The sequence below is a fragment of the Malaclemys terrapin genome, chromosome 19, assembly GCF_027887155.1.
Source record: "Malaclemys terrapin pileata isolate rMalTer1 chromosome 19, rMalTer1.hap1, whole genome shotgun sequence".
NCBI lineage: Eukaryota > Metazoa > Chordata > Testudines > Emydidae > Malaclemys > Malaclemys terrapin.
The window spans coordinates 11,882,718-11,908,243 of NC_071523.1; the positions used below are offsets into that span (position 1 = coordinate 11,882,718).

The 25,526-nt window shown below is 48.1% G+C and overlaps 1 protein-coding gene across 5 annotated transcripts in view; it reads left to right on the top strand.

Annotated features, from left to right (window-relative positions):
• The window catches only part of CASZ1 (castor zinc finger 1), a 263,569-nt gene that overhangs the window by 221,401 nt on the left and 16,642 nt on the right, over window positions 1-25,526 (top strand). For all 5 annotated transcript variants that reach the window (XM_054009508.1, XM_054009510.1, XM_054009507.1 and 2 more), the window contains 8 exons: window positions 926-1,016; window positions 3,359-3,523; window positions 6,199-6,371; window positions 7,198-8,066; window positions 11,164-11,305; window positions 12,973-13,036; window positions 16,065-16,225; window positions 23,932-24,054. In XM_054009508.1, coding sequence (XP_053865483.1) covers window positions 926-1,016; window positions 3,359-3,523; window positions 6,199-6,371; window positions 7,198-8,066; window positions 11,164-11,305; window positions 12,973-13,036; window positions 16,065-16,225; window positions 23,932-24,054 — 1,788 coding nt within the window. The remainder of the gene's footprint in view (window positions 1-925; window positions 1,017-3,358; window positions 3,524-6,198; window positions 6,372-7,197; window positions 8,067-11,163; window positions 11,306-12,972; window positions 13,037-16,064; window positions 16,226-23,931; window positions 24,055-25,526) is intronic.

The window sequence follows — 25,526 nt, forward strand, 5'->3', positions numbered from 1 at the left end:
GTATTGTGCCGCCGTAAGACACTCTAATTTCAAGTATGCTGCTCTTGGACTCTCAGTGAGGCAGAAGAAAAAATCACCTTTGTTTATGGTGTAGCGGAAAAGCAGCTGCTGGCACCCTGCTTAATTGAAATGCAAATATGGCACATTACAGCTTGTGCCCCATCTCTCTCCTGTTGCAACAAGTGGCCTTTGCAATCCTTTAGCTTTTCTGCTCCAAAGGAGCCGAGAACCGCACACACATCTGCAACCTCTCTGCAGCCCTCAAGCCTTCTCCGCTGTTTTGTCTTGCACTTTATTCTGGTGTGTTGGCTTTTGCCTGAGAATGGTAGTGCTTTCTTCACAGCTCCAACTGCAGCTCCCTCGATCTGATGTCATAGATTCTGGTCCTCGACTCAGGACAGGCAGGAATGGGACAGTGGGGGAAGGATGTTTAGCTATGAGCGGAGGGGAAAAATTGATCAGGTTCCAATGGACTTCGTGTTCCAGATCTGCTGTGATTTCTTGGAAAATGATGTGTCATCCCTGCATCCTGGGAGTAGCAGCAAGAGGCTCACCAGACTCAGGAGTGATCCAGTGTGGTGGGATGAGAATAAGGTCAATTTCAAAGAGCTGAGCAATGATATTGGCTTGGGATGTAACAATATAAAAACCTCGTTAGAAATGGGGCTTCTAACTGGAAGGGGATCCTCTTTCCTTCAGCTCAGTATCACTGAGGAATTGCATTTTTCCTGGGGGCAGAGAGAATAGGAATCTTTGTCTCCAAGGAGTCCCATGTCTCCTCGGTACACTCTAAGGTGACGGATAGGTGTAGACTGCGCTGCAGGAGGACAGGGAGAAGGCCAAACTTGTTTCACTTGCGCCTTGATTTGCAGTCACCATCCTCAGAGAGCATCAGTTTCATTCTTTCTCTCACTTGTGTTTCCAGGTTCTCTGGGAGTCAGCACTGCGGACACATACACTGTGCATACCAGTACCGGGAACATTACCACTGCCTCGATCCGGAGTGCAACTATCAGGTAAACAGGGCGAACATGAACTGCCAGAACCCATTGCCTGTCCTTACTGTCAAGGGATACAGCCCACAGGACTCCATCATGAAACAGATAATCTGCTTTCTCCATGTCCTGGGAAGAGGGGGAGATACAATTTGAAACTATTGGAGTCAAATTCTGTTCCCAGTTACAACAGCCTAGCACTGCTGAACTCAGTGGCGTTATTCCAGATATGCACCACTATAACTGAGAGCTGAATCTAGCCTAATTTAAATCAGTAGGTTTACTCCAGATTTACACCAGTGTAACCAAGAAGATAAATTTGGCTATGTTATAAATTTTGCCTGAAAATAAGGAATGGTGTCTGTCAGTCTGTCTCTGCGGTTGTCCATGCAACATGAGAGCAGTAGCAGCAACAAAACACCCAATAAGACCAGCAGCAGCCTTGGATCTATGGTTGGGGAGAGGGTGGGGGAAGGGGCATGTGCAGTAATTGCTGGGAGAATTGCCAGAGTAGCAACATCAAGCCAGCTCTGAGTCACGTGCTGTGTTTGTTTACCCTCTTTCCAGGTCTGTGAGCATGGCTCTGCCATCTCTGTGGTCAGACTGTGTGTGTGTGTGTGTGTGTGTGTGTGTGTGTGTGTGTGTGTGGTGGTGGTGGTGGGGGGGAAGCAGGGGCGGAAATCCCAGAGTTTGCCTCTACTCTGCATCCAGCATGACTCCTGCCCCAGCCCAAGGGGGCACTTTGGTCTTGGGGGAATGAGTCTGACCACAGCAAGGGAAACCAGTTTGACTCCACTCTGTTCGACTTCAGGTTTCTATTAGGGGGACCAGACAGCAAGTGTGAAAAATTGGGACAGGAGGTTGGGGGTAATCGGTGCCTATATAAGAAAAAGACCCCAAAATTGGGACTGTCCCTATAAAATAGAGACATCTGGTCACCCTAGTTTCAATTGATCAGACTGGGGTTTTTCCTTGGGATGTTGCTAGTGATCCAGAGAGGGACGATCAGATGGAGAGCTCTCAATCACGGCAGAGGTCTCTGTGCACAGAGAGCAGGGAGGACACAAAGGATGGAAAGACAGAAAAACCTATTATTATGATTGGCCTCATAATTATTTCCCAAGGAGTCCAGGAGCTGCTTGCAAAGGAGCTTGGCTGGTCTCACAGGGGAATAAGGATTTAGGCTGCTTTTTAAAATGCAAATTATTTTATGGCTGAGATATAGTTTATAATAAGTAACGCTCTGTAATAAATGGGCACAAATTAACCGGTGATTGGCAATGGGAATCCTGTACGTACGCCATGGGAAATAGTACCTCTAGCCTCCGCGGGCTTCCTACTGAAATCCATATCCATATCTCCCCTTGCCAATACCAATGGAATGATCAGGATTGATACTATAGGAGTACAGAGTGGAAGCAATAATCATTTGTCTCTTGTAAAGGGAGGCTGGAAAAGTTGCTAAATATTAGAATACAGGGTTTCTCAATCACTTCTAACAATAAATGGCTATTGATTTTTTTTAAAAATCGGATTTCCTTTCACACCTTCACTGTTGAATATCAATGTACGTGGGAAATAAAAATGAAAAGCTTCATATTAAAGGCACTTCGTCTGCACTGATAATGGGGCACCAGTTCCTTAGTTCAAGCAGGCAGAGGATGAATGGGATGGTCTGGTGGTTCTGGCATGGAACAGGGAGAGTTAGGGTCAATTCTCAGCTCTGCCACTGACTTTCTGTGTGATCAGGGGCAAGTCACTTCTCTCTGTGCCTCCAGTTTCCCCATAAAGCTGGTTTTCTTAACAAAAACCTGCCTATGTCCCAGGGGGGTTGTGAGGCTAAAATTCAATAATGTTTGTAGAACACTTGGAGAGCTCTAGATGGAAAAGGCACTATAGGAGAGCAAAGTATCTTTTCCCCTTTTCCTTTTGACATGGATTTAGTAGCCAGTGTCTTGCAAACCCCTAGCACGAGTGATTTGAAAACTGGGATTATTCATTTACCGCAGGTATAGTTCACTGGTTTCCTTTCCAGCTGTAGCAGCTCTTCAGAGAGCAGCAGCTAAAATCATATCAGAAGAATCATGTTCAAGACTATAGAAAGCACATCTTGGACATGGGACTATTGTATCTTTCACTCCTGGCTTATAGTTACTGAAACAGTTTGTGTTTGCATATATTGTCCCTTTAACAAAAAACAGACTTCTCCTTTAATCTAACCTGACCGTCATGGGGTGTCAAATGCATTGTATGGCTGAACTGTAAATCTGCAGTGTAAGGGGTTTATAAAGGAAGTTACCCAGGAATACTCACCTCAGCCACCCCTTTCAGGTGTGTGTCTCACTTTCTCTCTGTCTCCCCAGAGATTCACTAGTAAACAGGATGTGATTCGGCATTACAACATGCACAAGAAACGTGATAACTCCCTCCAGCACGGCTTCATGCGCTTCAGCCCCTTGGATGACTGCAGCGTGTACTACCATGGCTGTCACCTGAATGGGAAAAGCACACACTACCACTGCATGCAGGTAACACAGCTGGACTGGGGAGAAGGCAGCAACATGTCTGGGGAAAAGATGACAGGGCTGTAGGGAGAATGAAGAACCCAGAGCCAGTTGACCTGACCCATTCCCTTTCTGTTGCAAACCTAAAGGATCCTGAAATTCTGGCAACCCAACACTTGCCTTTTAGGGGCCTCTCCTACAGCAAACTGTTTTAAGGGAGAACTTCCAAGTAGCTTAAATGTAGCCTCTCCTGGTCCCTTCTGGTTCAATCACTTCTATGAAGAATCTATATCCAGTTTGCATGGACCTTCTCCTGCCAAGCATGATTCTGATCTGTAAGAAGGGCAACACTCTGGTTTTGGGTTGGCAGGGCGTGGTTTAAGGTTTCTCCTCTGTTCTGTACTTGACTTATCCACACAGATGATCCCTTTCTGTGGGACTGGTAGCGGGACAAGCGGTGAAGTCTCTCTAGAGTGCCACTTCCTGTGCCCAAACAGACCATCTGACCTGCCACAGCTTCCCTTGATATAAGGCCTCTCTCTACACAACATCTGTCCTTTAGCACTGGATTTAGTTCCTTTGTAGCCAGCTGCTAGGACAATCAAATATTAATGGTACTCAGTTTGAAGCAAACCTCAGCTCTGCCTTCCTCACCAGCATTGCTAGAGGAGAAGTTCTGAGAAATATTGGGCATTACGTTGGGAATGTGGTTAAATTTCAAGAGCAAATGGTTTTGACAATGGTGTAACAGGAATTGGAATTACCACATAGACAGAACTTTCAGCTTTGTCCCTTTCTAGCCCAGAGGCAGTTGGAACCCTGTTTACTTTATCCATCTCTTAGAGTGGGATCAGCTCTGAAGCAGGGTAGGAATGGGGATACACTGAATCAGCACCTAAAACATTGCTACACCAATGTGCAGTGGAATTTTTAAGCACACAGAAAATAATCAAACACCCTCATAAGTTTTTATTACTCTAAAATCCCACTTCCTGGATTATTCTACAGTCATAAGACTCCAATTCAGCAAAGCAGTTAAGCATGTGTTTAAGGCCCAGTAAAGCCAGAAGGTCTTAAACTCATGCCCAAATGCTTTATTGAATAGGGATGGACATATTTAAGTCAAGTCAGCTTTTGACGTCAATGGGACTTAAGCACAAGCTTAATGTTAGGCAGGTACTTAAGTGCTGTCCTGAATAGGGTTGGACTTAAGCATGTGCTTAGTGTTTTGCTGAAATTGGGGCTTCATTTGGGTCTCTGCTGTGGACATTTTAATGCTATTTCTCCTGTATTTTCCTTGCTCAGTTTCCTGCTGAGTTGACTAGGATGGGAATTATTTAATTTTTAAAGGGCAATCAAGATTACTCAGTCTGCAGCCACTCCAAGGTTCAATAAAGACCCCTATCTAGGCCTCTATATAAGGGTAATTTAGCCCTGTGACCACTCCCTTCCAGAAAGTCAATGACCATGTAAGCAGTGTCTTACAGGAAAGGTGTCAGAACATAAACTTGCAATAAAAATGAATATTGCTTAAATGGCAGGATTTGTGCCGTCCGCCTCATGTTTTTTTTTTCTTTATGTCCATAATTGGTGTGGATAAAATTCAGTTAGTTGTTTATATAAACTGACATTTTTTAGGCTTTAACACCAAGAGCCGCATTGCAAATTATTCCTAAGGAGGTTTTTGTTTAATTCTTTTTTTTAATGCTGCACAGGGTCTGTTTTTTTTCAAGGTGTCAGCGTGGAGAGAGAGAGGCTCTTTTATATTGGAAATAGCTGGAGATCCTTTTTCCCCCCCACCCCTCCCCGGGTATTTGTTATTGCCTGTTTGAATCAACCTGGGCTGAACCGAGAGGTGGTGTTTTCGTTCTCTTCACTTCTGAGATGGTCCAGGCGTTGGCACACACTGTGCAAAAGAAGAAAGGGAAAAAATAAAACCCGCTGTCAGCAGCTCAGCAGGGGTGATGGCGTTTTCAGATTCCACTGGTTTTTTACTCAATATGGCAAAGTTGCCCGCTTTGCCCGGGGGCAGGCAGGTTTTCAGCATTCCGTTCTCATCACACCATTCCCACTCGCTGCAGAAGGTTAAAATCATTGAGCAAACGATGTTGGGGCGTGATGGGGAAAAGCCATCGGTTCCTGGTGACTAGCTGACTGGGATTTCCACTCTGGTCTGTGACTAGCTACAGTAGAACAGACCCTAGAGCTGTGTCCAGCTTGCTCCCCACCACCCCATTTCCCAGAGAGAGAAAATGAATAGATGAGTAACCACCAGTCTCTCCAGTGCTCCACAAGTAAGTGAAGGGCTGGAGTAGAAGCCCTAAGTCTCACCAAATCTTCCCAAGCTGACAAAGGGTCATGACAGTATTTGTCAGTCTGTCCAGCTCTTTTCAGGAACAGGACCCTCCCCGCCCTGTCCCTGAGCAGTAGCCTTCATCTCTCTACATCTCCCCCAGTCCTATGCCTCCTTCTCCTGTTCTAATTGTTTCATCCCCATAGACCCAGGCTTTTCTTAGACTCTTTGCAGCATCAGTCCTTAGGTTGGCAACCAAAGTGATGACTCAATACTGAGGGGAAATGCACAAATACAATTAAAATATCTCTGTGTTGCTTGTGTGTTTATTACTGCTGGTACTAATAATAAAGCAGTAGGCTGCTGCTGGGATGGTTTGATGTCTCTTTCCCTTGGTCCTGGGCAGGTGGGCTGTAACAAGGTCTATACCAGCACCTCTGATGTGATGACCCACGAAAACTTCCACAAGAAGAACACGCAGCTGATCAACGATGGGTTCCAGCGGTTCCGAGCCACAGAAGACTGTGGCACTGTGGACTGTCAGTTCTATGGGCAGAAAACCACTCACTTCCACTGCAGGTGAGATGATGGGGGAGGGCAAAAATCCTACGTTATTGATGCACATCTGCTGGCCTCCTTCTGAAAAGTCATAACCTGAGGATTATACACAGTGGGGCAACCTACCAGGAAGGCCTTTCTGGATGTGAACCTCGCAGGCATCTTCCTGAAAGGACATAAACTCCAGAGTGGGTATAATCTGGAGAGAGCTTTCATGGTAGGAGACACCCTGATCTCTCCCTGATGAATCAAGGCAAGTATGCCCATTGGGAAATCTATGATAGAAATTTCTCAGGAAAGAGACCACATTAGCTTTGCTTGAAAGGTCATCATTGAGGGGTACTGTTATAGTATTAATGGCACTTGCACTTCAGAGTTCTCTCGAGAGACCAGCCATCCAGCTGTCCTAGCTTAAGGCCAAACTCTGCTTTCAGTTACTTGAGTTCCCTTCCAATGACTCCATTGGGCACCCATATCATTTGGGAGAAAATCAAGGCACAGCTAGGGCCTATGTTTATGTCTAGGAATGACCCTCAGTCTGCCTTGTTCTGTTTGGGATGGCTGGTGGGCGGGGCTGGATCCCTGCCTCTATTGTGTTGGCTAGTCTTCAGAGTGGGGACATTATCCCAGCTCTCGTACTTGGTCGCATCCTTGCTTCCCTTGGCTGGAAAGACCCTTCTTGGCGCATCCTAAGCCAACTCTAAGAGGGGCCAAGAGGCCTCTTGCTACCAGGGGTCAGTACTTTATACTGATCCCAAACCTCATCCCAGAGAGGAGGCAAGTGATGCGGCAGCCCCTTGGTGCTCCCAACTCATACAGCCTCCTACCCTCTTCTGTGCCCTTGTAGGCGACCCGGGTGTACGTTCACTTTCAAGAACAAGTGCGACATCGAGAAGCACAAGAGCTACCACATCAAGGACGACGCCTACGCCAAGGACGGCTTCAAGAAGTTCTACAAGTATGAAGAGTGCAAGTACGAGGGCTGCGTCTATAGCAAGGCCACCAACCACTTCCATTGTATTCGGGCAGGCTGTGGCTTCACCTTTACCTCCACCAGCCAGATGACCTCCCACAAGCGCAAGCACGAACGCCGGCACATCCGCAGCTCGGGGGTGTTGGGCCTCCCCACCTCCCTCTTGGGAGCCAAGGATAACGAGCAGGAGGAGTCCAGCAACGATGACCTCATTGACTTCTCCGCCATGAGCTCTAAGAACTCCAGCCTGAGTGCCTCCCCTACCAGTCAGCAGTCTTCCGTCTCCCTGATCATCCCGGCTGCGCCTTCTTCCGCTGCTGAGCTTGCCTCCTCTCAGGCCTGCAAGCCCACCAACAGCATGTCACCGGCCACCAAGATCTCCGGCCTGCTCTCCCAGGCCCTCCCCAGCAATATACCTTTGGCCCTGGCACTCGCCAACTCAGCACTTCCCGGAACGGCCAGCTCCTACTTCCCCATCATCCCCAGCCGGGTCTCCACGCCACATCCCGCCAGCTCAGCCAATCTAATGACTGCTGGTTCCTCCAGCACCAATCCAACATCCTCTACTGCTGCCAATTCCCCCTCCCAAGCCGTCTCAGGGTCCAGTGAGCCGACAGCCACCTCTTCCCCAGGTCCAGCAGCATCCATTATGGAGAGGATCTCCGCCAGCAAAGGATTGATCTCACCCATGATGGCCAGGCTGGCAGCGGCGGCCCTCAAGCCATCCATGGCGCTTGAAGCAGGTGAGTCCCCCAGCCCTCCCATCACACTGGAGCTGGGTAAAAGGTGAGAGAGCTGGAGACATCTGATTTGGAGAGAATGGGTCTATTCAATGGGCCACCCGCTGGCAATAGGGAGGTTGTACAAGAGCATTGCTGGGAGAAGCGATTCAGCCATGTCCAGTTAAAGCATTGGGTGCCAAGACACAGTGTTGGCTTGGGGGGTTTCTGTGGAACCTGGATGTCTTCACGTAGCCAGGAGAGCAGAAGCTGCTGCCCACACAGAGCCAGGCTCCTCTTAGCTCTGGAGGAGGAGCGTTCGCCTGTGTGGTGCCTCCCTTCCCATCTAACTGTAGGCTGGAAAGCGAGGGGCATTTTATTCAAAAAGGAAATGGATAAAGAAGTCACCGGAGTCCCAGGGTTACAGAGCATACTCGGGTCATGCTTCCCATGGTCCATCTTGAGGATCCGAGCATTGGGTCCTGACGGCAGCCTTGTCTTCCCCTCCTTCCCACAGGCGAGCAGGGTGAGTCGGACCCAGCCGATTCTCACAGCCCAACATGGAGCTCCCTCCCTACCCCCCTCTGTTTCATGTATATTAGGTGGACTCATCTGTGCAGATCCTACCGCTCATTGCCCTCTTGCCCCTCAGACTTACTCCACCCTCTCTTCCCCTGCCCCCCGGCCCCCAGCTGCTTGTGCTGGACATCTGAGGTGGGTGAACACTGAGCCCTGTCTCTGCCATTTGATTGGTGTCTCGAGCACCAGCCATGCCTCCGGAGACCTTGCCGACATGCACCCCTGATCAGAATCTTTTTCAGTTCACCAGGAGCATCTGGTGAGGTTGAACTTCTGCTCCTCAGGAAAACAGGGCAGGGATGAGGAGTATTAGGAGAGAAACTGGACCTGGCCTGGGGAAAAGGACAGCAGTAAGGACCTTTCGTTGCTTGGTCTGTTGTTGTAGCAGGGGTAGTCAGTTATTGTTTGGCAAAGTCCAGATTTCTTGGTAAAGGTACAGTCAAGGTCCAGACTCCAGAGACAATAATAAAAAATAACAATGATAATAAGTAAATAAAAAGATTTCGGGGTCTGTTCAAAAGTGCCTGGAGGTCTGGATTTGACCCGTGATCTGGCTATTGACTACCCCTGCTGGAGATGATCCATTAAGCATCAAGGGGGCTGTGACTGGGTTGTTCTGCATAAGAAAGAAGGCTGCACTCCAGGGAAGGCCGGGCTGGCCTGGAAAGGGGAAAAGGACTGTGAAGCCAGTGAAAGGCAGAGGGGAAATGGAGTCAGAGGGTTCTGTATCTAGCAGCTTTTCAGGCAAGCGTGAGAACGTGAGAGCTGAGCTGCACTGAATGACTCTCTCCCCCTCACCTTGCACCTCTACTGTGGTAATTACAGGACAAACAACAGTGATAGCTCTGGATCTGTGCCAGGATGTGTGCTCCTGTGAGCCGTCCAGCCCACCCAGCGCTCTAGTCTCACTGTGGCTCGTTCTAACTCCTTCATCTCCCGTTTTCTTTTTCTCTCCTTGGCTTGGGGGAGGGGATGAGCTTCTCCCATTGAAGCATCTGGTTGATCCTCTTAGGAACCACTGTGTTGGTTCTCAGATGGGACATTTTACCTTCCTGGGTCTGACAGGCAGGTTGCTTTCCTTCCCTCCCATCCTACTCACACATAGTCCCTTAACAGTCTGCAAGGAGCAGCCTGAATCCATGGCAGAGTGGATCCCCCCACTGGGACTAATGAAACCGTTCTTTGCTGCCCTCTAGAACCTAAGTAGACAGTTCATCTGTAGCCATCCCTTTCAGCCAGAATATCTCAGGCCCCTTCCGACGAACAGGGCCAGACTGCTCTTGATGACACCACTGTAAATCCAGAGTAACCCAACTGAAAACAATCAAGTGCCTTTGGATTTACACTGATGTGACCAAGAGCAGGAGCTGGCCTGCAGGCCCCAGCGACCTCAGACTCTGCTCCCACAATTCCTCTTTCCCCTGAGGGCATTGAAAACCTTTCCATTGTCTGGTGCCTGAGGCAAGCTGGTTGGGTCTGGGTGTGTCACCTCTGCCTCCTCCCCCCTTCTCAAACAAGAGTCCTCGCTTAATGAAGAAGAGATGAGAGTGACGTGATCTGGTCAAAAGGGGGGGAAACTTTGAAATATTTTTCCCCTTCTTATTAAAATAATTCTTTCCTAAAACACAGAAAGGTCATCGAGGGAACTATTTCTTTTATTTTTTAATAAAATGCCACTTGCTGTCTGTGAAACAGCTCACCGTCAGCGGTAGTGCCTGAGGGTAAATTAATATTTTAGTCACTTGGGGATTGCGGGAAAAAAGCTCAGCGGACATGTTCCTGTCAGCAACTTTTTCCCCCCTTTCTTTATCCTCCTCTTCTTTTTTCTACTTCAGTTTTTCTTACTTTCTTCTTTCCCACCATTTTTTCTTTTTTCCATCCTCCTTTTTTTTCATTCCCTTAATTTAAAAATTATATATTTCACATTTTTCTCATTTAAAAAATATATATATTTCCCCCTCTCGTTGGGACAACTTGATGGGAGAGAGGTCACGCAGTTTGAACCAATCTGATTGGCTGTCAGCTTCAATAGACCTGACACAGCAGATGTTCCTTCTGGGCATGCTCAGTGGAGGGCCGGAGCGGTCGCTAAGGCAACGGCGAGATTGGGGAATGGAAAGGGGGCTTGACTAGCAGTCGAAAGCTGCCACATTGCCTCAGCATTAACAGAGTCTTTAATAAACGCTTAAGAGGCAGCCCCGCAAATTAGTTATGACAGTTTGTGCAGAGAATCAGGTCTCCCCCACGCTCCTTCCGCTCTTCTCCTTTAAAGGGCCCGTAGCCTGGACAACTTTGACATAATTTTGCAATAATTATCACTTGAAGAATTTCCATGCTGGAGTGGACGTCAGAACCCATCAAGTCAGTCCAGCGATAAACGCTGACCAGCAACCCGGGTGCTTCCCTTCCCCCCACTTGTTTTTTTTTCTTCTCTCCCATTATTTGGTGGTGGTGGTTTAATTCATTTATTTGCCTCCATCGCCTCTTTCTGACACTAATTTGTGTATTTTTCATGATTCTCTTTGGTCTCTGTCTCCTACAGGGAACGGGCAACTGATGACTCCCGGCCGGTTCAATCCAGTTCAAATGAAGCAGGAGCCCGTGGAGAGTGTGGTATCCTCATCCCCGGCGACCCAGGTTTCCTTGCAGGAGCACAGCCTGGACCTGAGCGTGAAAGATCATGGGTGAGAAGGAGAGGCTGGGATACTTGGCTCCATCCACTGAGGCTCTCAAAGGCTATTCTCACATCCAGTAACACAAGGGAGAACGGTTTGATCTAACTTGTTTTACCTGTGGCTGCTAACTTGTGCTGAGTCAGAAAAATCTGTAAATTGCAAAGTGAAGCGCTTTAGTGTGCCCTGGACGGCTCCTTCAACTTCCCAGGGCATTATAAGGTGCCTGTCCTCGATGGCATTCTTTGCGCTCATAAACTCCCATTGACTTCACTGGGCCCTGTTTATGGATTGAGAGCCCCTGTAACTTGGAACACATCCTCCCTTAAGTTAGAACACCAACAGGCCTCTGGCCAACCTTCTTCCCCCAGCATAGTGTTTTTGCAACCACCGTCAACACCATATATTTGATTGAAGACTAATGATGTGTCTCCATTAAGGACCTGATCCAAGGCCAGCTGACACCCATGAGAGTATTTCCATTGACTTCAGTGGGCATTGGATCACGGCTGAAGCAAGGAAACTGTTGGAGAAACATCAGCTGCATGAAACAGCTGCTTGTCTCGCTCATCCTTGCAGATGTTTAACACATCCTTACAGCCCTGCAGTTTTTGATAGCCATGTTGGTGTATTCTGGGAATCATGAAGCACCTATCCAACAGTGCCTGAGAGCAAGAGCTTTTGGGTCATTTTCCAAGAAGGACTGCATTGTGGAATGAATGGCCTTTGGGGGACTGGCTGAACCAGGGCAGCCTGCAACACCTGTCGTTTCCTCTCCATACTGAGGGCAGGTCTTCACTACAGGGGGGAGTCGATTTAAGATACGCAAATTTTCAGCTACGCGAATAGCGTAGCTGAATTTGACGTATCACAGCCGACTTACCCCGCTGTAGGGACGGCGGCAAAATTGACCTCTGCGGCTTCCCGTCGACGGCGCTTACTCCCACCTCCGCTGGTGAAGTAAGAGCGTCGATTCGGGGATCGACTGTCGCGTCCCGACGGGACGTGATAAATCGATCCCTGAGAGGTTGATTTCTACCCGCTGATTCAGGCGGGTAGTGTAGACCTAGCCTAAGGTTCAACCAGGCCTGAGCAAAAGACTTTGTCCCAGTTGTTGTAATCAGCAAGGTCCTGCTAATGCTTCAAAAATACCTGGATTGCCCTTGTGTGTGTGTGTCTCAGACATTGCACTCTAGTATCCTAGACTTTTTTTTGCAATGCCTCTTCATCTGCTATAGAGGGCCTTTCTCAATGCACAACTGTCACCCTGTGGTTTTGTTATGGGAGCCCTGAGTGTTCTGTGGCATGTGTTTTTTAACAGTCTTGCCTGGCCTGGGGCAGGACAAAGAGTAAAGCAGAGTGAGTGAGAAATGAGCTAGGTATCAGGTGATGAGGAGGGAGCTGGGCTGGACACTTGAGGTGTGAACTGGAATACTGAATGGCAAAGAGATCCATCTTAGCTCTGGAAGCTTGAGACCCTCTTCTCCTGCATTCTAGCTGCCACATAGAACTTGACCTGCCCGAGGGAGAATGGGCATCATCTCTTCCTCCAGATGCAGCAGGTGGGAAGTAGGGGAGGAGGGGGGGAGAGGACACAATTTGAAGGGAGAAGAATTAATCTCAGTGCTCACGGTCCCTGTGCACGTCTTAACTAAACCCTATTGGTTTGTGTGTTCCAGTAATGAATCAAATGGCCACACAGTCTCAGCAAATTCATCTCTTTTATCCTCGCTTATGAATAAGGTAAGAGCCATCCATCAAACGCCTTTCATTCCCCCCACCAAGAGAAATTAAAGCCGCGATGGCAAGGGGGGGGAGATGCGTTTGTTTTTTAATGTTTTGCCTCTAATAAGATGAGTTTGTACCATTTAAATTTTGAGACCATTTGTCATCGGGTATAATTTCAGAGCCCCTGCTTACGAATTAATTTAATGAACTGGCTGAAGAAATATATCGCAGCCCCTGACACCTTTTTTTTTTTTAATCCCTTCTAGACAGAGGAGGGCTCGAAAGAATTTTTTAAAAATTTGATTTCCAGAACCTGGCGACTTCTCTCTCTCTCACACTTTACAGTTATCTATTTTATTTATTTACTGTAAAACATTTGTTTCGTGGCGGGCGAGTTTGTTTTTGTAAAAGAGAGCAGAAGAAAAAGACGAAATTACAAGTTTTGAGCAAAAATCATCAATTTCCGCCTTTCTGGCATGAGTAATGGTGTCCAACTGAGCCTGTTCTACCGCACTCTGGAATATTTACTTTAAATAATGCACGGTTTCTTTTTCTTTCTTCCTTAAATTATACATCATCTCAAATATATTTTTCCCTTCCACATGATAAATTTTACTATAGCGAGATTAATTTTGCTACTGTATACAACTGCATTAGCGATCAGGGCAGCCTCTGAGCCACCCTTTAATATCCTACTATGTGATAGGCTTTAGAGGCATAACTACTGCCATCCCCTTGGCTCTGGGCATTATATCGAGCAAGGCTATATAACCCTCAAGAAAGGGCAAAGTGACTTTGTCTAGTGCTCTCCCTCCTCCTCCCTCTTTTCTTCCATCAGCCTTTTACTCTCCATTTTTTCGTTTTCACTGTATGTTACTTTTCTCCTCCATTCTGCTTTTTCCTCCATTTGGTTTTCAGTGGTTTCTTTATCACATAGTTACACACATGCACTCTCTCTCTCTCTCTCTTTATACCTTCCTCCCCATAGTCTGTGGTCCTGGCTCTGCAGTTCTTACTTCTGAGAATAGTCCCACTAGGTCAGAATCTCCATTGCCTGGCATCTTGAGTCATCCTTAAGGCCCCAGCTGAGGAAAGCTTAACTTTAAGTCCCGTGGAAGTCGATGGATTTAAGCACATGTTTAAAGTTAAGCACTTGCTTACATGCTTTCCCAAATCAGGCATCTTACTCCTGTGCAAAATAAGCAACAGAGGGTCCTGTGGCACCTTTGAGACTAACAGAAGTACAGGGAGCATAAGCTTTCGTGGGTAAGAACCTCAGCATCTGAAGAAGTGAGGTTCTTACCCATGAAAGCTTATGCTCCCTGTACTTCTGTTAGTCTCAAAGGTGCCACAGGACCCTCTGTTGCTTTTTACAGATTCAGACTAACACGGCTACCCCTCTGATACTGTGCAAAATAAGTGCAGCATGGGCGTAAAACACGAGTGAATCAGATCAGTATCATTTAATATATGCACAGGGTTAAATGGTGTCATAAAGTGCAAGGCAAAGGAGAATCTGATCCATTGACTTCAGTGGGACTATTCACAAGAGTAAGGGTTACAGGACTGTGTGGGTCTCTCTCTCCCCCCTTTGTCTGCTCTATGTCTCTCTCCTTATTGAGGAATCCTTCCTTTCTTTGTGTGAATTTCTCTTTTAAAAATGCCCTTCCAGGAAATTGAACTGAGAGCTCCAAAGGGTCCAAAGAAATAAGACAAACTGAATTTCCGACTCTCAGCCTCTAAGGATATGTCTACACTGCAACTGGGAGCGAGACTCATGCTAGTGGAGCTTGAGCAAGTGCGCTAAAAATAGCAGTGTGGCCGTTGTGGCTCCAGTCCAGATTCAGGCTGGCCACCTGGGCTCAGATCCAGTTGCGACTTGAAATCCTGAGCCGCTGCCAAAGCTGCAACATCCACACTCGGGCAAGTCTGTCTACCTAGGTTGGGAGGCTCACTCTCAGCAGCAGAGTAGACATAGGGTGAGAGCTGCAGTCTCCAGTTAAGAGATATTTTGTAGCAGCAGTAGCTTCACCTTCTGGCGGTGTTTACAGAGCTTCAGAATAGCCAGGGGTCCCGTAATGTACGGCAGTTGTTATGCAGTTTATTCAGAGTGGCTGTCAGGTTTAGTTAATTAATGTTTATAAAGGGTTTTGAGATCTGCAGATGGGGGGTGATTTCTAAATGCAAAGCTTGGGCCTGATATTGCACTTTATTTGTGCCTGGAGTTCCACTGACTTTACTGGAGCTATTCATGTGAGTAGGTGAGCAGGATTGAATTGTGGTATTATATTATATATTATTAGGAGATAAAGTTTGCTGGCTAAGCATTATTAAGTAATTTCAGTTTTTCAGCTTATATGTCTTTTTTTGGTACAATCTATGCCTAATCCCACCATGTACTGGAATCAGTGAGAGTCGCTCTCTCTCAATACACGTACACACTCACATATCCCTGTCTGTACATAAAACACAGAGGCTGAAATCATGACTCCACTGAGGTCATTAGGAGTTTTCCCCTAGACTTAAATGGAACTGGGATTTTATATATCCTTTAAATAAATATATCTTACAATCATTTTATAAGACAGAGTGCCGTCCTGTGGTTAGAGCAGGATGGTTAGGAACCAGAATTTGTGTTTCCTTTACTGACTCTGCCACTATGGGGCTCAAGTCACTGAGGCTCCAATCCTGTACTGGAAACATGGAGTCAAGAGTTTTCCTTTAGGCACAGGGGTCCATCTACCTGGTTCTCAGTGCAGGGCCCATTTCTTCCTCAATTTCCCCATCTGTAAAATGGGGATAACGCTTCCACACCTGATGTAGGGGCTGAGAGGATTTGATGAGTGCCAAGTGCTTTGAGATCCTCAAATAGAGGGTGCTGATGAGTTATTGATTTATTCTGGAGTAATGTACAGCCTGTGCAAACCTCTTGCCTGATCTTTCCTTCCAATCCTGAAAACATGACTTTTCATGGTGTGCTTTTGAGTGGAGCCAGATTGGCCAGTGACTCGTGTCTGATGCTGTGTCGATGTTCTTGCCACAGATGAACCAGGCCAATGCCAGCCTTGGCAGCCTGCCAAGCTTGAAGACAGAAGGAGATGGCAACCAGGCAGGGGCTGGTGAGCCAACACAATACCTGGGCAAAGCAGTGAAGGCGCTTGTTCAGGAGAAACTCTCTGAGCCCTGGAAGATGTACTTGCGCAGGTAAGGGAAGCGGGAAATTATTTCCTGCACAAAGGGGTCAACTCCTCCTGTAGCAAGTTTTAAGACCGCTTACAGTCCCACCTGGATTTAATGCAGTCAATGATATTTGAATTTGAGGTCCTGATCCAATGAGATGCTGAGTATCCCCTGCAGTGCACTGTCCTCTCAATTCGCTTTGACTGCAGGGCGGAGAATTAGGTACTTAATATCTTGCAGGAGGTGCTCAGCACCTTGCAGGATTGGGCCACACGTGTCCCTTGGGTGGTATCTAACAGCACAGACTGTCATGTGGTTTGAATGCTATGGCATGCACATTCATTCTGAAACCCTCCCCCGTATACCAGGCAGTGAATCCTAAGGATATCCTGTAGCTGTGCGCTTCAGCAGTGAACCAGTGTTTGACCATGCACAGTTAATACATGAAGATCACAGTAGCCTTGAGAGTACTTGCTGTGGAATTAGCGCCTCTTGTCTGATTCTGTGAGTGGACTAGTGATACAAAGCAGGGAGCCCAGGGGGCACTGTGCAGACAATTGGTTCTTGCTCTGAGGGACTGTTTTTCTTGTCGACAAGGAGGCTTGCAGGGAAAATGGAACAGGCATAGAACTCACCCACACAGAGACACATGCACATATGTGCCCAGACTGACACATGATTTGAGTACACATGGATACGCCCAAACAGACATGAATTGGTTTGTGCTCTGACAAAAACACACTTGACTACAAGTGCCTGTGAACATATTATAGGATTGTAAACATTGAAGATGGGAACGATCTCTGAAGTCCAACTGCCTGTGCCAATGCAAGATCAATCCCTGCAGTCTGTTTGCTAGTGTTTTATCCAGTCTATGCCAAGCAATGTAGTTCTCTCCGCGCCTCTTAGAGGATTATTTTACTACCTAAAACATTTCATTGTCAGGATACTTTTTTTTCTTGATATGCTGCCTGAATTTTCCCTTTCTTTATTTTGTTGCAATTCTCCTAATTATACCCCGTAAACCACAATAGTTAATTCCTCTTCTTGCCTGGAATTTACCCCCTTCAAATATTCACAGACTAGTAGCATATCATCATTTATCCAAGTTATAGTGATTTAGTTATTTGAATCTCACTTTGTAAATCAGTCCCTCCGGGCCCCTACTCATTTCTTTGGTTTGGTTCAGTTTGATGTGGGGTTTGTTGCTTCTCTCTGAACTCTCAGGTGTCCAGAAATGGATCCCCTACTCCAGTGCCACCACACCATAGGGACTGTAAGGTCCCTGCTTTGTGTATGCAGCCCAAAACTGCACTGCCTTTTTTGTATCCATCTCACATTGCACACTTGTATCACGTTTGTTGTGCACTGTGTCTCTGGGTCTCTCATTGCAACACTGCCTTCTAGGTTCCTCTCCTAGTGAATATCCCCCCCAGATGTATTTGTTGCATTTTTCCAAATACGAATCTCAATTTGTGATCTCCCCTCCCCCCCCCCCGTCTCTCTAGGCATTATTGCATTATTTCTCTTCCTTTGCACTGGTACTTCCAGCTCCTCTGTTTAGGATCATCTGTGAATTTGTGAATGTGCTGTTTACTCCTTCTCTTAGATTACTAATGAAGATGTTAAATAAAATCAGACCTAACTCAACTGATTCTTGCAGCACTCATGAGCTACCTCCTTCCAGCTCCGTACATTGCAGTTTGTCATTACCCTTTGTTCATGGTCCTTCAGCCAGTTTTCAGTCCGTGTGGCAGTGTTCACATCCAAGCCAATTTGAATTAATTTTAAGCATATGTGAGACTCTGTATCAAAATGCTTTACTAAAGTCCAAATATATTGCAGCCCTTCATCCACTAATTGTATAATTCTATCAAAAAAAGCAATTAAATTTGTTTGGCAAGATTTATTCTTTATAATCCCCATGCTGTTTATTGCTCATGGTTCCTTTATCCTCTAGATGTTTAATGATTTTCTCCCCTCTCTTAATATTTGTTCCATGACTTTACTGGAAAGAGACACTGAGACCAGAGGTACGATAATTGCCAGGATCATTCTTGTTTTTTCCTTAAAGAATACGTACCATATTTGTTTTTTCTAGTCTTCTGGCACCTCCCCAGTTCTCTATGACTTCAATCTCAGTAGTCCAGTAAGTTTCTGAGTTAATTCAAGCATGCTCTCAGATGACAATCATCCAGACTGGCTGATTTGTGCATAGTTACATTTTCTAAGCATTCCCTTATCTGCTTTTCTGTAAGATCTTCATTTCATCCTAACTATCTGCTTTGTCTTTATTTTTCATGTTAGAGGAAGATTTTAAAAGGCAGTGGAGTAGCTCATCCATTTTTGAGACATAACCCGCCAACATCATTTTTTAATGGCCCTATTTTCTCCCTAAGTATGGTACCTCTTCTCCCTGATAAAATAACCCCTTTAGTTTACATTAACTTGTGCTGTTATTGCTCCTCTTATCAGGGCCTCACTCGCTCTTATCTTCTCCCTACAAGCTTTAACTGACCCCATGTATTCTGGATTCCCTGCCATTTTCCTTTCCCGGTACAAGCTTTCTTTTGTTTCTGTTAACCTCAGATATTTAAGGTCCCACCTGGGACCACACAGGCTGCTGCTTGTTTTTGCTTTTCTGATCTTCAGAGGAACTGTAGTCTGTCACACCTTAATTATGAAGATTCCCCAGTCCTTCCACACCCAGGGAGGTTTAAATACTTCCTGCTATTGCACCTTACTCACTAGGTTTTTTAAGTCTCTGGAATTTGGGAATTTGCTTTCTTGAAATCTCATACCCTTATGCTGCTATTCCTCACTATGGTGAATCGAAGCAGCTCATAGTCACTGGTACTGGGCTTCCCTATTATTCTTGCCTTCTTGATTAGTTCCACCCTGGTGGCAAGAGGCAGCTCCTGCAAGGCTTCTCTTCTGGTTGGAGCCTCCCACTTTCTGCACCAGAAAGTTGTTTCTTCTTCGAGTGATTGCTCGTGTCCATTCAACTTAAGTGTGTGTCCTCGCCACATGCACCAGTGCCGAAGTTTTTCCCTCAGCAGTATCCGTAGGGGACTGGCTCTGGCGCCCCCTGGAGTGGCATGCATATGCCGCGGCATATGGGGCACCACCGGCCCCTTCAATCCTCAGTTCCTTCTTGCTGCCAGTGACGGTGCATGGGACTGGTGCTGCTTCAGCTAGAGCTGTTGCTTTTCATTCGTTTGAACTCATTTGCCTAGCAAATATTACTGTATATAGTTTCCCTCTAGTTTACTTCAAGCTATGTGTTAAGTTAGAGACTTAGTAGGTCCCTAAAGGGACTTCGCCTCGGGATGGGGCATGCCCCAGTCCCCAGGCTTTAAAGCCTGTGATCGCTGTAAAAGGCCCATGCCTATTAGTGAGCCACAGTTGTTTACGGTGCTTGGGTGAAAGTCACATTCTTGACATGTGCAAAATCTGCAGGTCCTTCAAGCCCAGGACAAAGAAGGATTGTGACATTCGGTTGAAGGCGCTCCTGATGGAGTCTGCCCTTACCCCGATGCCGGAGCAGCGCTCCGATCTGGCACTGAGCACCATGACCTTGGTGCGCAGCACCCTGCTGGTACTGTCTACGAACCGGCACTGGTCCCCTTCCATGGCTCCAGCCAAGAAGCCCAGGAAGAAGGGGCGAGGAAGGTCTCCAGCTTCCCGCAAGGGAAAGGACAAGTGTGAGGTGGCCCAAGGCCCTGTCTCGGGCACCTCCTCACCCCCTTCAGGATCCCGGGCCCCAGCTCAGGTCGAGCGGTGTAGCTCAGCCCACTCCCCACCAGCTACCCCAGATAGCAGCGGAGGTCCTCATCAGCTGTGGGTGCCATCCACACCGGAGGCCCTCCAAGCGAAGCAAGACATGATGTCCCTCCCGGTGCCACCCACTCTGGACCCTGCGGGTTCCCAGCTGGGGTAAACCCGCATTGGGACCACCACACTCTCCACCTTTCCGGCAGCACTCCCTGCCAACTGTCGCCCTCTTGCAGCTGACACGCTTCTGACCATGATAGGCAGAAGCTTCATAGCCCCATCTGGTCTCCGGACCTAGGACAAGGACAGAGAGGCTCAAGGCAGGGCTCGCTGGTGACCGGGTGCAGACCTCTGGAGCCACACACCCCCCAGCAGGAGTTTTGGAGCTGGCGCCTGGAATCTCAGCAGCACCAGTACCGCTCCAGGGACAGGTTGAGGGATCAACGGTACCATTCTCTAGACCGTCGCCAATCTCACAGGGCAGCATCACTGTGTGGCTACATCTTCATGACGCCAAGCCCGCTCTAGTTCCCACTCCCGATCCCAGTGCCACTCATTAAGCTTGAGGCGTAGATTGCCAGCCTGGGGCCGTTGCGGATCCGCTGACCGCCACTGGTCGCCGAGGCCCCGATCCAGACGCTCGTCGAGGTCATCCAGATTCAACTCCTGGAGGGGCAATCGGTACCAATCAGCCCCGTCTTGGTCACAGGGTAGCGACTGCTCGGGCTTTACCTCAGGTTAGGAGCAAGATTCCCTAGCGGCGGGACAGGCTCCGGTACCTACAATGCAGACTACATCGGTGGCACCACAGCTGGGCCCATGGCCTCAGACTCATCCAGGGACCACCTGGAGAAGGTCATCGCCATCCCCACGATGGTACTTACCTCGCTGCAATGGTGGACCAACCCCGGGAAAGTCCTGGAAGGAATTTCCTTTGTCAGCACTCCTTACTCAGTCGAGTTGGTTTTGGACACTTTGGACCTCGGCTGGGGGGCACAATTCAGCATCCTCCAAACCCAAGGTATGTGGCCCCCAGAGGAGTCGACACTACACATAAATGTCAAAGAGCTCAGGGGGGTGCGCAGAGCATGCATGGTGGTCTTACCTCACCTGTCGGGCAGAGTGGGCCGAGTCCTCACAGACAACACAGCCATGATGGTCTACATCAACAGGCAACGCGGAGCATGATCCTTGGCCCTTTGCCAAGAGGCACTCCATCTCTGGGACTTCTGCATCGACCACGGAATTCATCTAGAAATGTGTCACCTTCTCGGTGCCAGGAACACGCTGGCAGATCACCTAAGCAAGGACTTCTCCTCTCACCATGAGTAGGTGCTTCACCCAGAGGTAGCCGGCATGATCTTCCAGAGGTGGGGAACTCCCCAAGTGGATTTGTTCTCCACCAGGCAGAACAGAAGGTGCCACAGGTTTTGCTCCAGATGGGGTCTGGGCAAGGGCTCCCTCTCCGACACCTTCCTCCTGCCATGGGCAGGAAGCCTGATGTACTCATTCCCTCCGATTCCGCTCATCAGCGAGGTCCTAGCGAAAAATCAAGAGGGACAAGGCACAGGTTATCATGATCAGCCTGGCGTGGCCTCGCCAGCACTGGGTCGGGACGCTATCAAGCTTGTCAGCGATCCCTCCCTAGCCCCTGCCGAACCGACTGGACCCGCTGTCACAGGATCATGGCTGACTCTTGCACCCCAACCTGGCGTTCCTTCACCTCACGGCGTGGATGTTGCGTGAACCCGGATGAACGGGCCTGTTTGGACGGGGTCCAGAAGGTCCTCCTTGAGAGTAGAAAGCCCTCAACTAGGCAGACCTACCTGGCAAAGTGGACATTTGGGGCATTCTTCGGTGCAGTCCATCTTGGACTACCTGCTTCATTTAAGAAACCAGGGCCTGGAGTACTCCTCTATTCGGGTACACCTGGCGGCCAAGTCAACCTTTCATCCGCCAATCCAGGGGCAGGCTGTGTTCTCCCATGACATGACGGTCAAGTTCCTTAGAGGCCTCGAGAGGCTCTTCCCTCAAGTCCAGTCCCCAGCTCCTCAGTGGGATTTCAGCTTGGTTCTGTCCAGGCTCATGGGTCTGCCGTTTGCACCTTTGGCCTCATGTTCCCTCTCACCTATCATGGAAGGTAGTTTCCTCATGACTGTGATGTCGGCAAGGCGAGTCTCCGAGCTGCAAGCCCTGACCTCAGAACCACCGTACACAGTGTTCTATAAGGATAAGGTCCAGCTCCGGCCCCACCCGGCCATCCTTCCCAAGGTGGTGTCCACTTTCCACATGAGCCAGGACATCTTTCTTCTGATCTTCTGCCCTAAGCTCCGTGAGACCAGTGAAGAGAGGCACCTTCACATTATGGACATAAGAAGGGCTCTGGCTTTCTACCTAGATGGGACAAAACCCTTCCGTAAATCGACTCAGCTTTTTGTCTCTGCTGATAGGATGAAGGGCCTCCCAGTGTCCATGCAAAGGATTTCTAACCGGATCACCTCTTGCATTAGGACCTGCGACGAGTTAGCGGGAGTCCCTCCGTCACTGATCGTCAGAGCCCACTCGACTAGAACGCAGGCATCCTCGGTGGCCTTCCTGGCACATGTTCCAATCCAGGACATCTGTCCTTGGTGCACACGTTCACGGCCCAGTATGCCATCACGTAGCAGGCAAAGGACGATGCTGGGTTCGGCAGAGCTGTGTTGCAATCTACATGTCCATGAACTCCTTACCTGCCTCCAAGGGTAGTGCTGGGAGTCACCTAAGTTGAACAGACATGAGCAATCACTCGAAGAAGAAAAGACAGTTACCTTTTCTGTAACTGGTGTTCTTCAAGATGTGTTGCTCATTCAACGACCCGCCCTCCTTCCCCACTGTTGGAGTTTCTGGCAAGAAGGAACTGAGGGTGGAGGGGGCCACTCCATATGTCCATATGCCACATACGGACACTGCTGAGGGAAAAACTTCCAGTGCATGTGGTGAGCACACACACCTAAGTTGAATGGACATGAGCAACACATCTCAAAGAGCACCAGTTACCATAAATGGACATGAGCAACACATCTCAAAGAGCACCAGTTTCCATAAAAGGTAACTGTCTTTTCTGTGTAATGTTGGGACTTTCTGATGATGCCTGTTGGTCTGTATTTGTTACACAGTAGACATCTGAGAAGTTACAATCCCCCTCGAAGGTGCTACACTGCGGTTTCAAGTAGAGATGTAGAAAAGCCAGGACATTTGGCTCTAGATTCAACCCCTTCCCATGCCCTTCAATGCCTTCTTAGTTAGAGGGTGTGGCTTTGGACCCACTTCAAATTTCAAGTCCCATTGGAGTTGGCCAAGAGTTACTCATTCTCTCTGTCCTCCTGTCTTGTTAGTCTTTGGTTTGTACTTCTCAAACCCTGACCTCTGGCTCCACCCCCACATTTCTTCCTTTTTTGGCACTCCCATTGCCATTCTAGCTGTGAGAATCATCCCATTCGGTTTGAGTGGTGCTCCCTAGGTCAGAATCCCCTTCCAGTTTCATCTTCTTTCTTGCTCCCCAGGCCCACTGCTTTTGTGCACAGATGCTTTAGAACGTTACTACTCGTCATCGTTTGTTTCAAGAAAACTCCACAGCCTGCTCCTATTGAAGTGAATGCTAGTTTTGCCATAGACTTCAACAGGAGAGAGTTAAGGCTCCCAATTTGTATGTTGAGGTACATGCCAGGTTCTTGTAATTGAGCAATAGTGCCAGAGATATCCTTCGCGCGCGCGCACACACACACACAGTGACATCAGAGCTGTGGCCTGTCCAGCTCCTCGGATCTAGGAAGTTAAAAAGAAAAGTTTAGATGCTATGATAATATAAATAATAAATAGCACTAATGTGCCAGTTTGTTTCCCCACAATTCCCTTCAAATGATGCTGCCACCAAAGGGCTCTTTGTAAGCCATGTGCTTGTCTCCTTTGGCCAGGTTTGGTACCAAGGATTTCTGTGACGCCCACTGCGACTTCCTCCATAAAGTGCATTTCCACTGCGTGGTGGAGGAATGTGGTGCCCTCTTCAGCACCTTGGATGGGGCCATCAAACATGCCAAGTAAGTGGAGGTTCAAGAATCCAGAGACACGCTCCAGGGAAACCCAAAGGTCACACAGTATAGGCAGCCTGGGGCGGGGCTGGGGGGTTCATTCTGTAACTGCCTTTATGAGTGGGGCTGTGGGTTTGCAGGTTGGCTGAGAGGGCAGCAGTTGGAGCATCCACAGGCCTGTTTTAAACATATCCGGCTGAATTGCCTGCAGAATAGCTGGGCGTGCTCTTTAATTTTCAGTGACTCACAATAAGTGTGCACCGGTGTTGTGTTCAGCCTTTGGCAAATGTGTCTCTCATCTGGTCTGCAGTGTCAGCAGGGCTGAGAAGTGGCCAGTCCGGTTTTCCCCTAAGCTGCCCAGGAGACTGTGCACCAAGAACGCAGCTTCCCAGCATTGTAGAATTGTGCAATAAGAATACCCACATAGGAAAGACAGATGGGAGCACCGTTAAAAACTCGCCATTCACTGCCCTGGCACCTTTCTTGGAGTGGTGTTGGCAGCGCTGCAGTCACTGCAGAGTAGCAAACGTTGCATTTTTAATGGTGCCCACTGTATTTGTCTCGCCCTTGTCTCTGCAAATCCCGTTTAACAAGCACCTTCCCTGATTACCCAACACAGGAGAGAAGCTGCTTTCTAGGTCCCTATTTCCATTGCTCTGTTTGCTTTAAAGACCTTCGCTCCATGTAGGCAGGGGGCTTGGAGTTGAGGATTCAGCCAGCCCAGCCCTAACATCCCGCTCAACATGGGCAATATAGCCTATGGCCCTTCTTGTCACCCACAAAGTACTTTGGAGAGCAGTGGATGGGCAAGACTGAGGCAGCCAAAAAGTACTCACATATGGGCCAGATCCTGAAGTCTATACCACACCCAGAACTCCAGCTGACTCCAGCGTGAGTCTTGCATAAAGAAGAGATTTGGCCCCATTGTTGCTACAAGGAAGGAAGTGAAGGAAGGATTGGCCCCAAGTTCCGTCTGCACTATCTGGAGGCAGAGAGATTAGAAAGTCTAATAGATATTTTCTACCCCAACTTCCAAGGGCCACTTCCAGCAGTCCCTATTCAAGCACAGTTCTTATTGAAGTCAATGGGAGATTTGGCCAAGTAAGGACTGGGCCAGGACTTCAGGGTGTGGCCATATGACTGTGGAAGTCTGGATAGTTTTAAATGGAAGGAAACTCAGCGCAAACAGAGCTGGAAAGACCTGCTAGGCCATCGACTCCTCTGTCCAGGGCAGGATTGTTTCCTGTTGCATTTCCACTGCTTTCTTCAGCCTGTATACCAATGTCCCAACCAGTGGGGTTTCCATGCCTTCACAGACTCGTGGCTCTCACTGGCAGGAAGATTTTAGACCTACATGGCTCACCTCAATCTTAGCCCATTGCTCCTAGCTACACCCTCATGTGCCTCCTTAAATAATTCCTTTCCCTGTTTGTGAGCAGATCCTGGGGGGGACCTAAAGTCTGTGGGAGACTGGGGGTGCT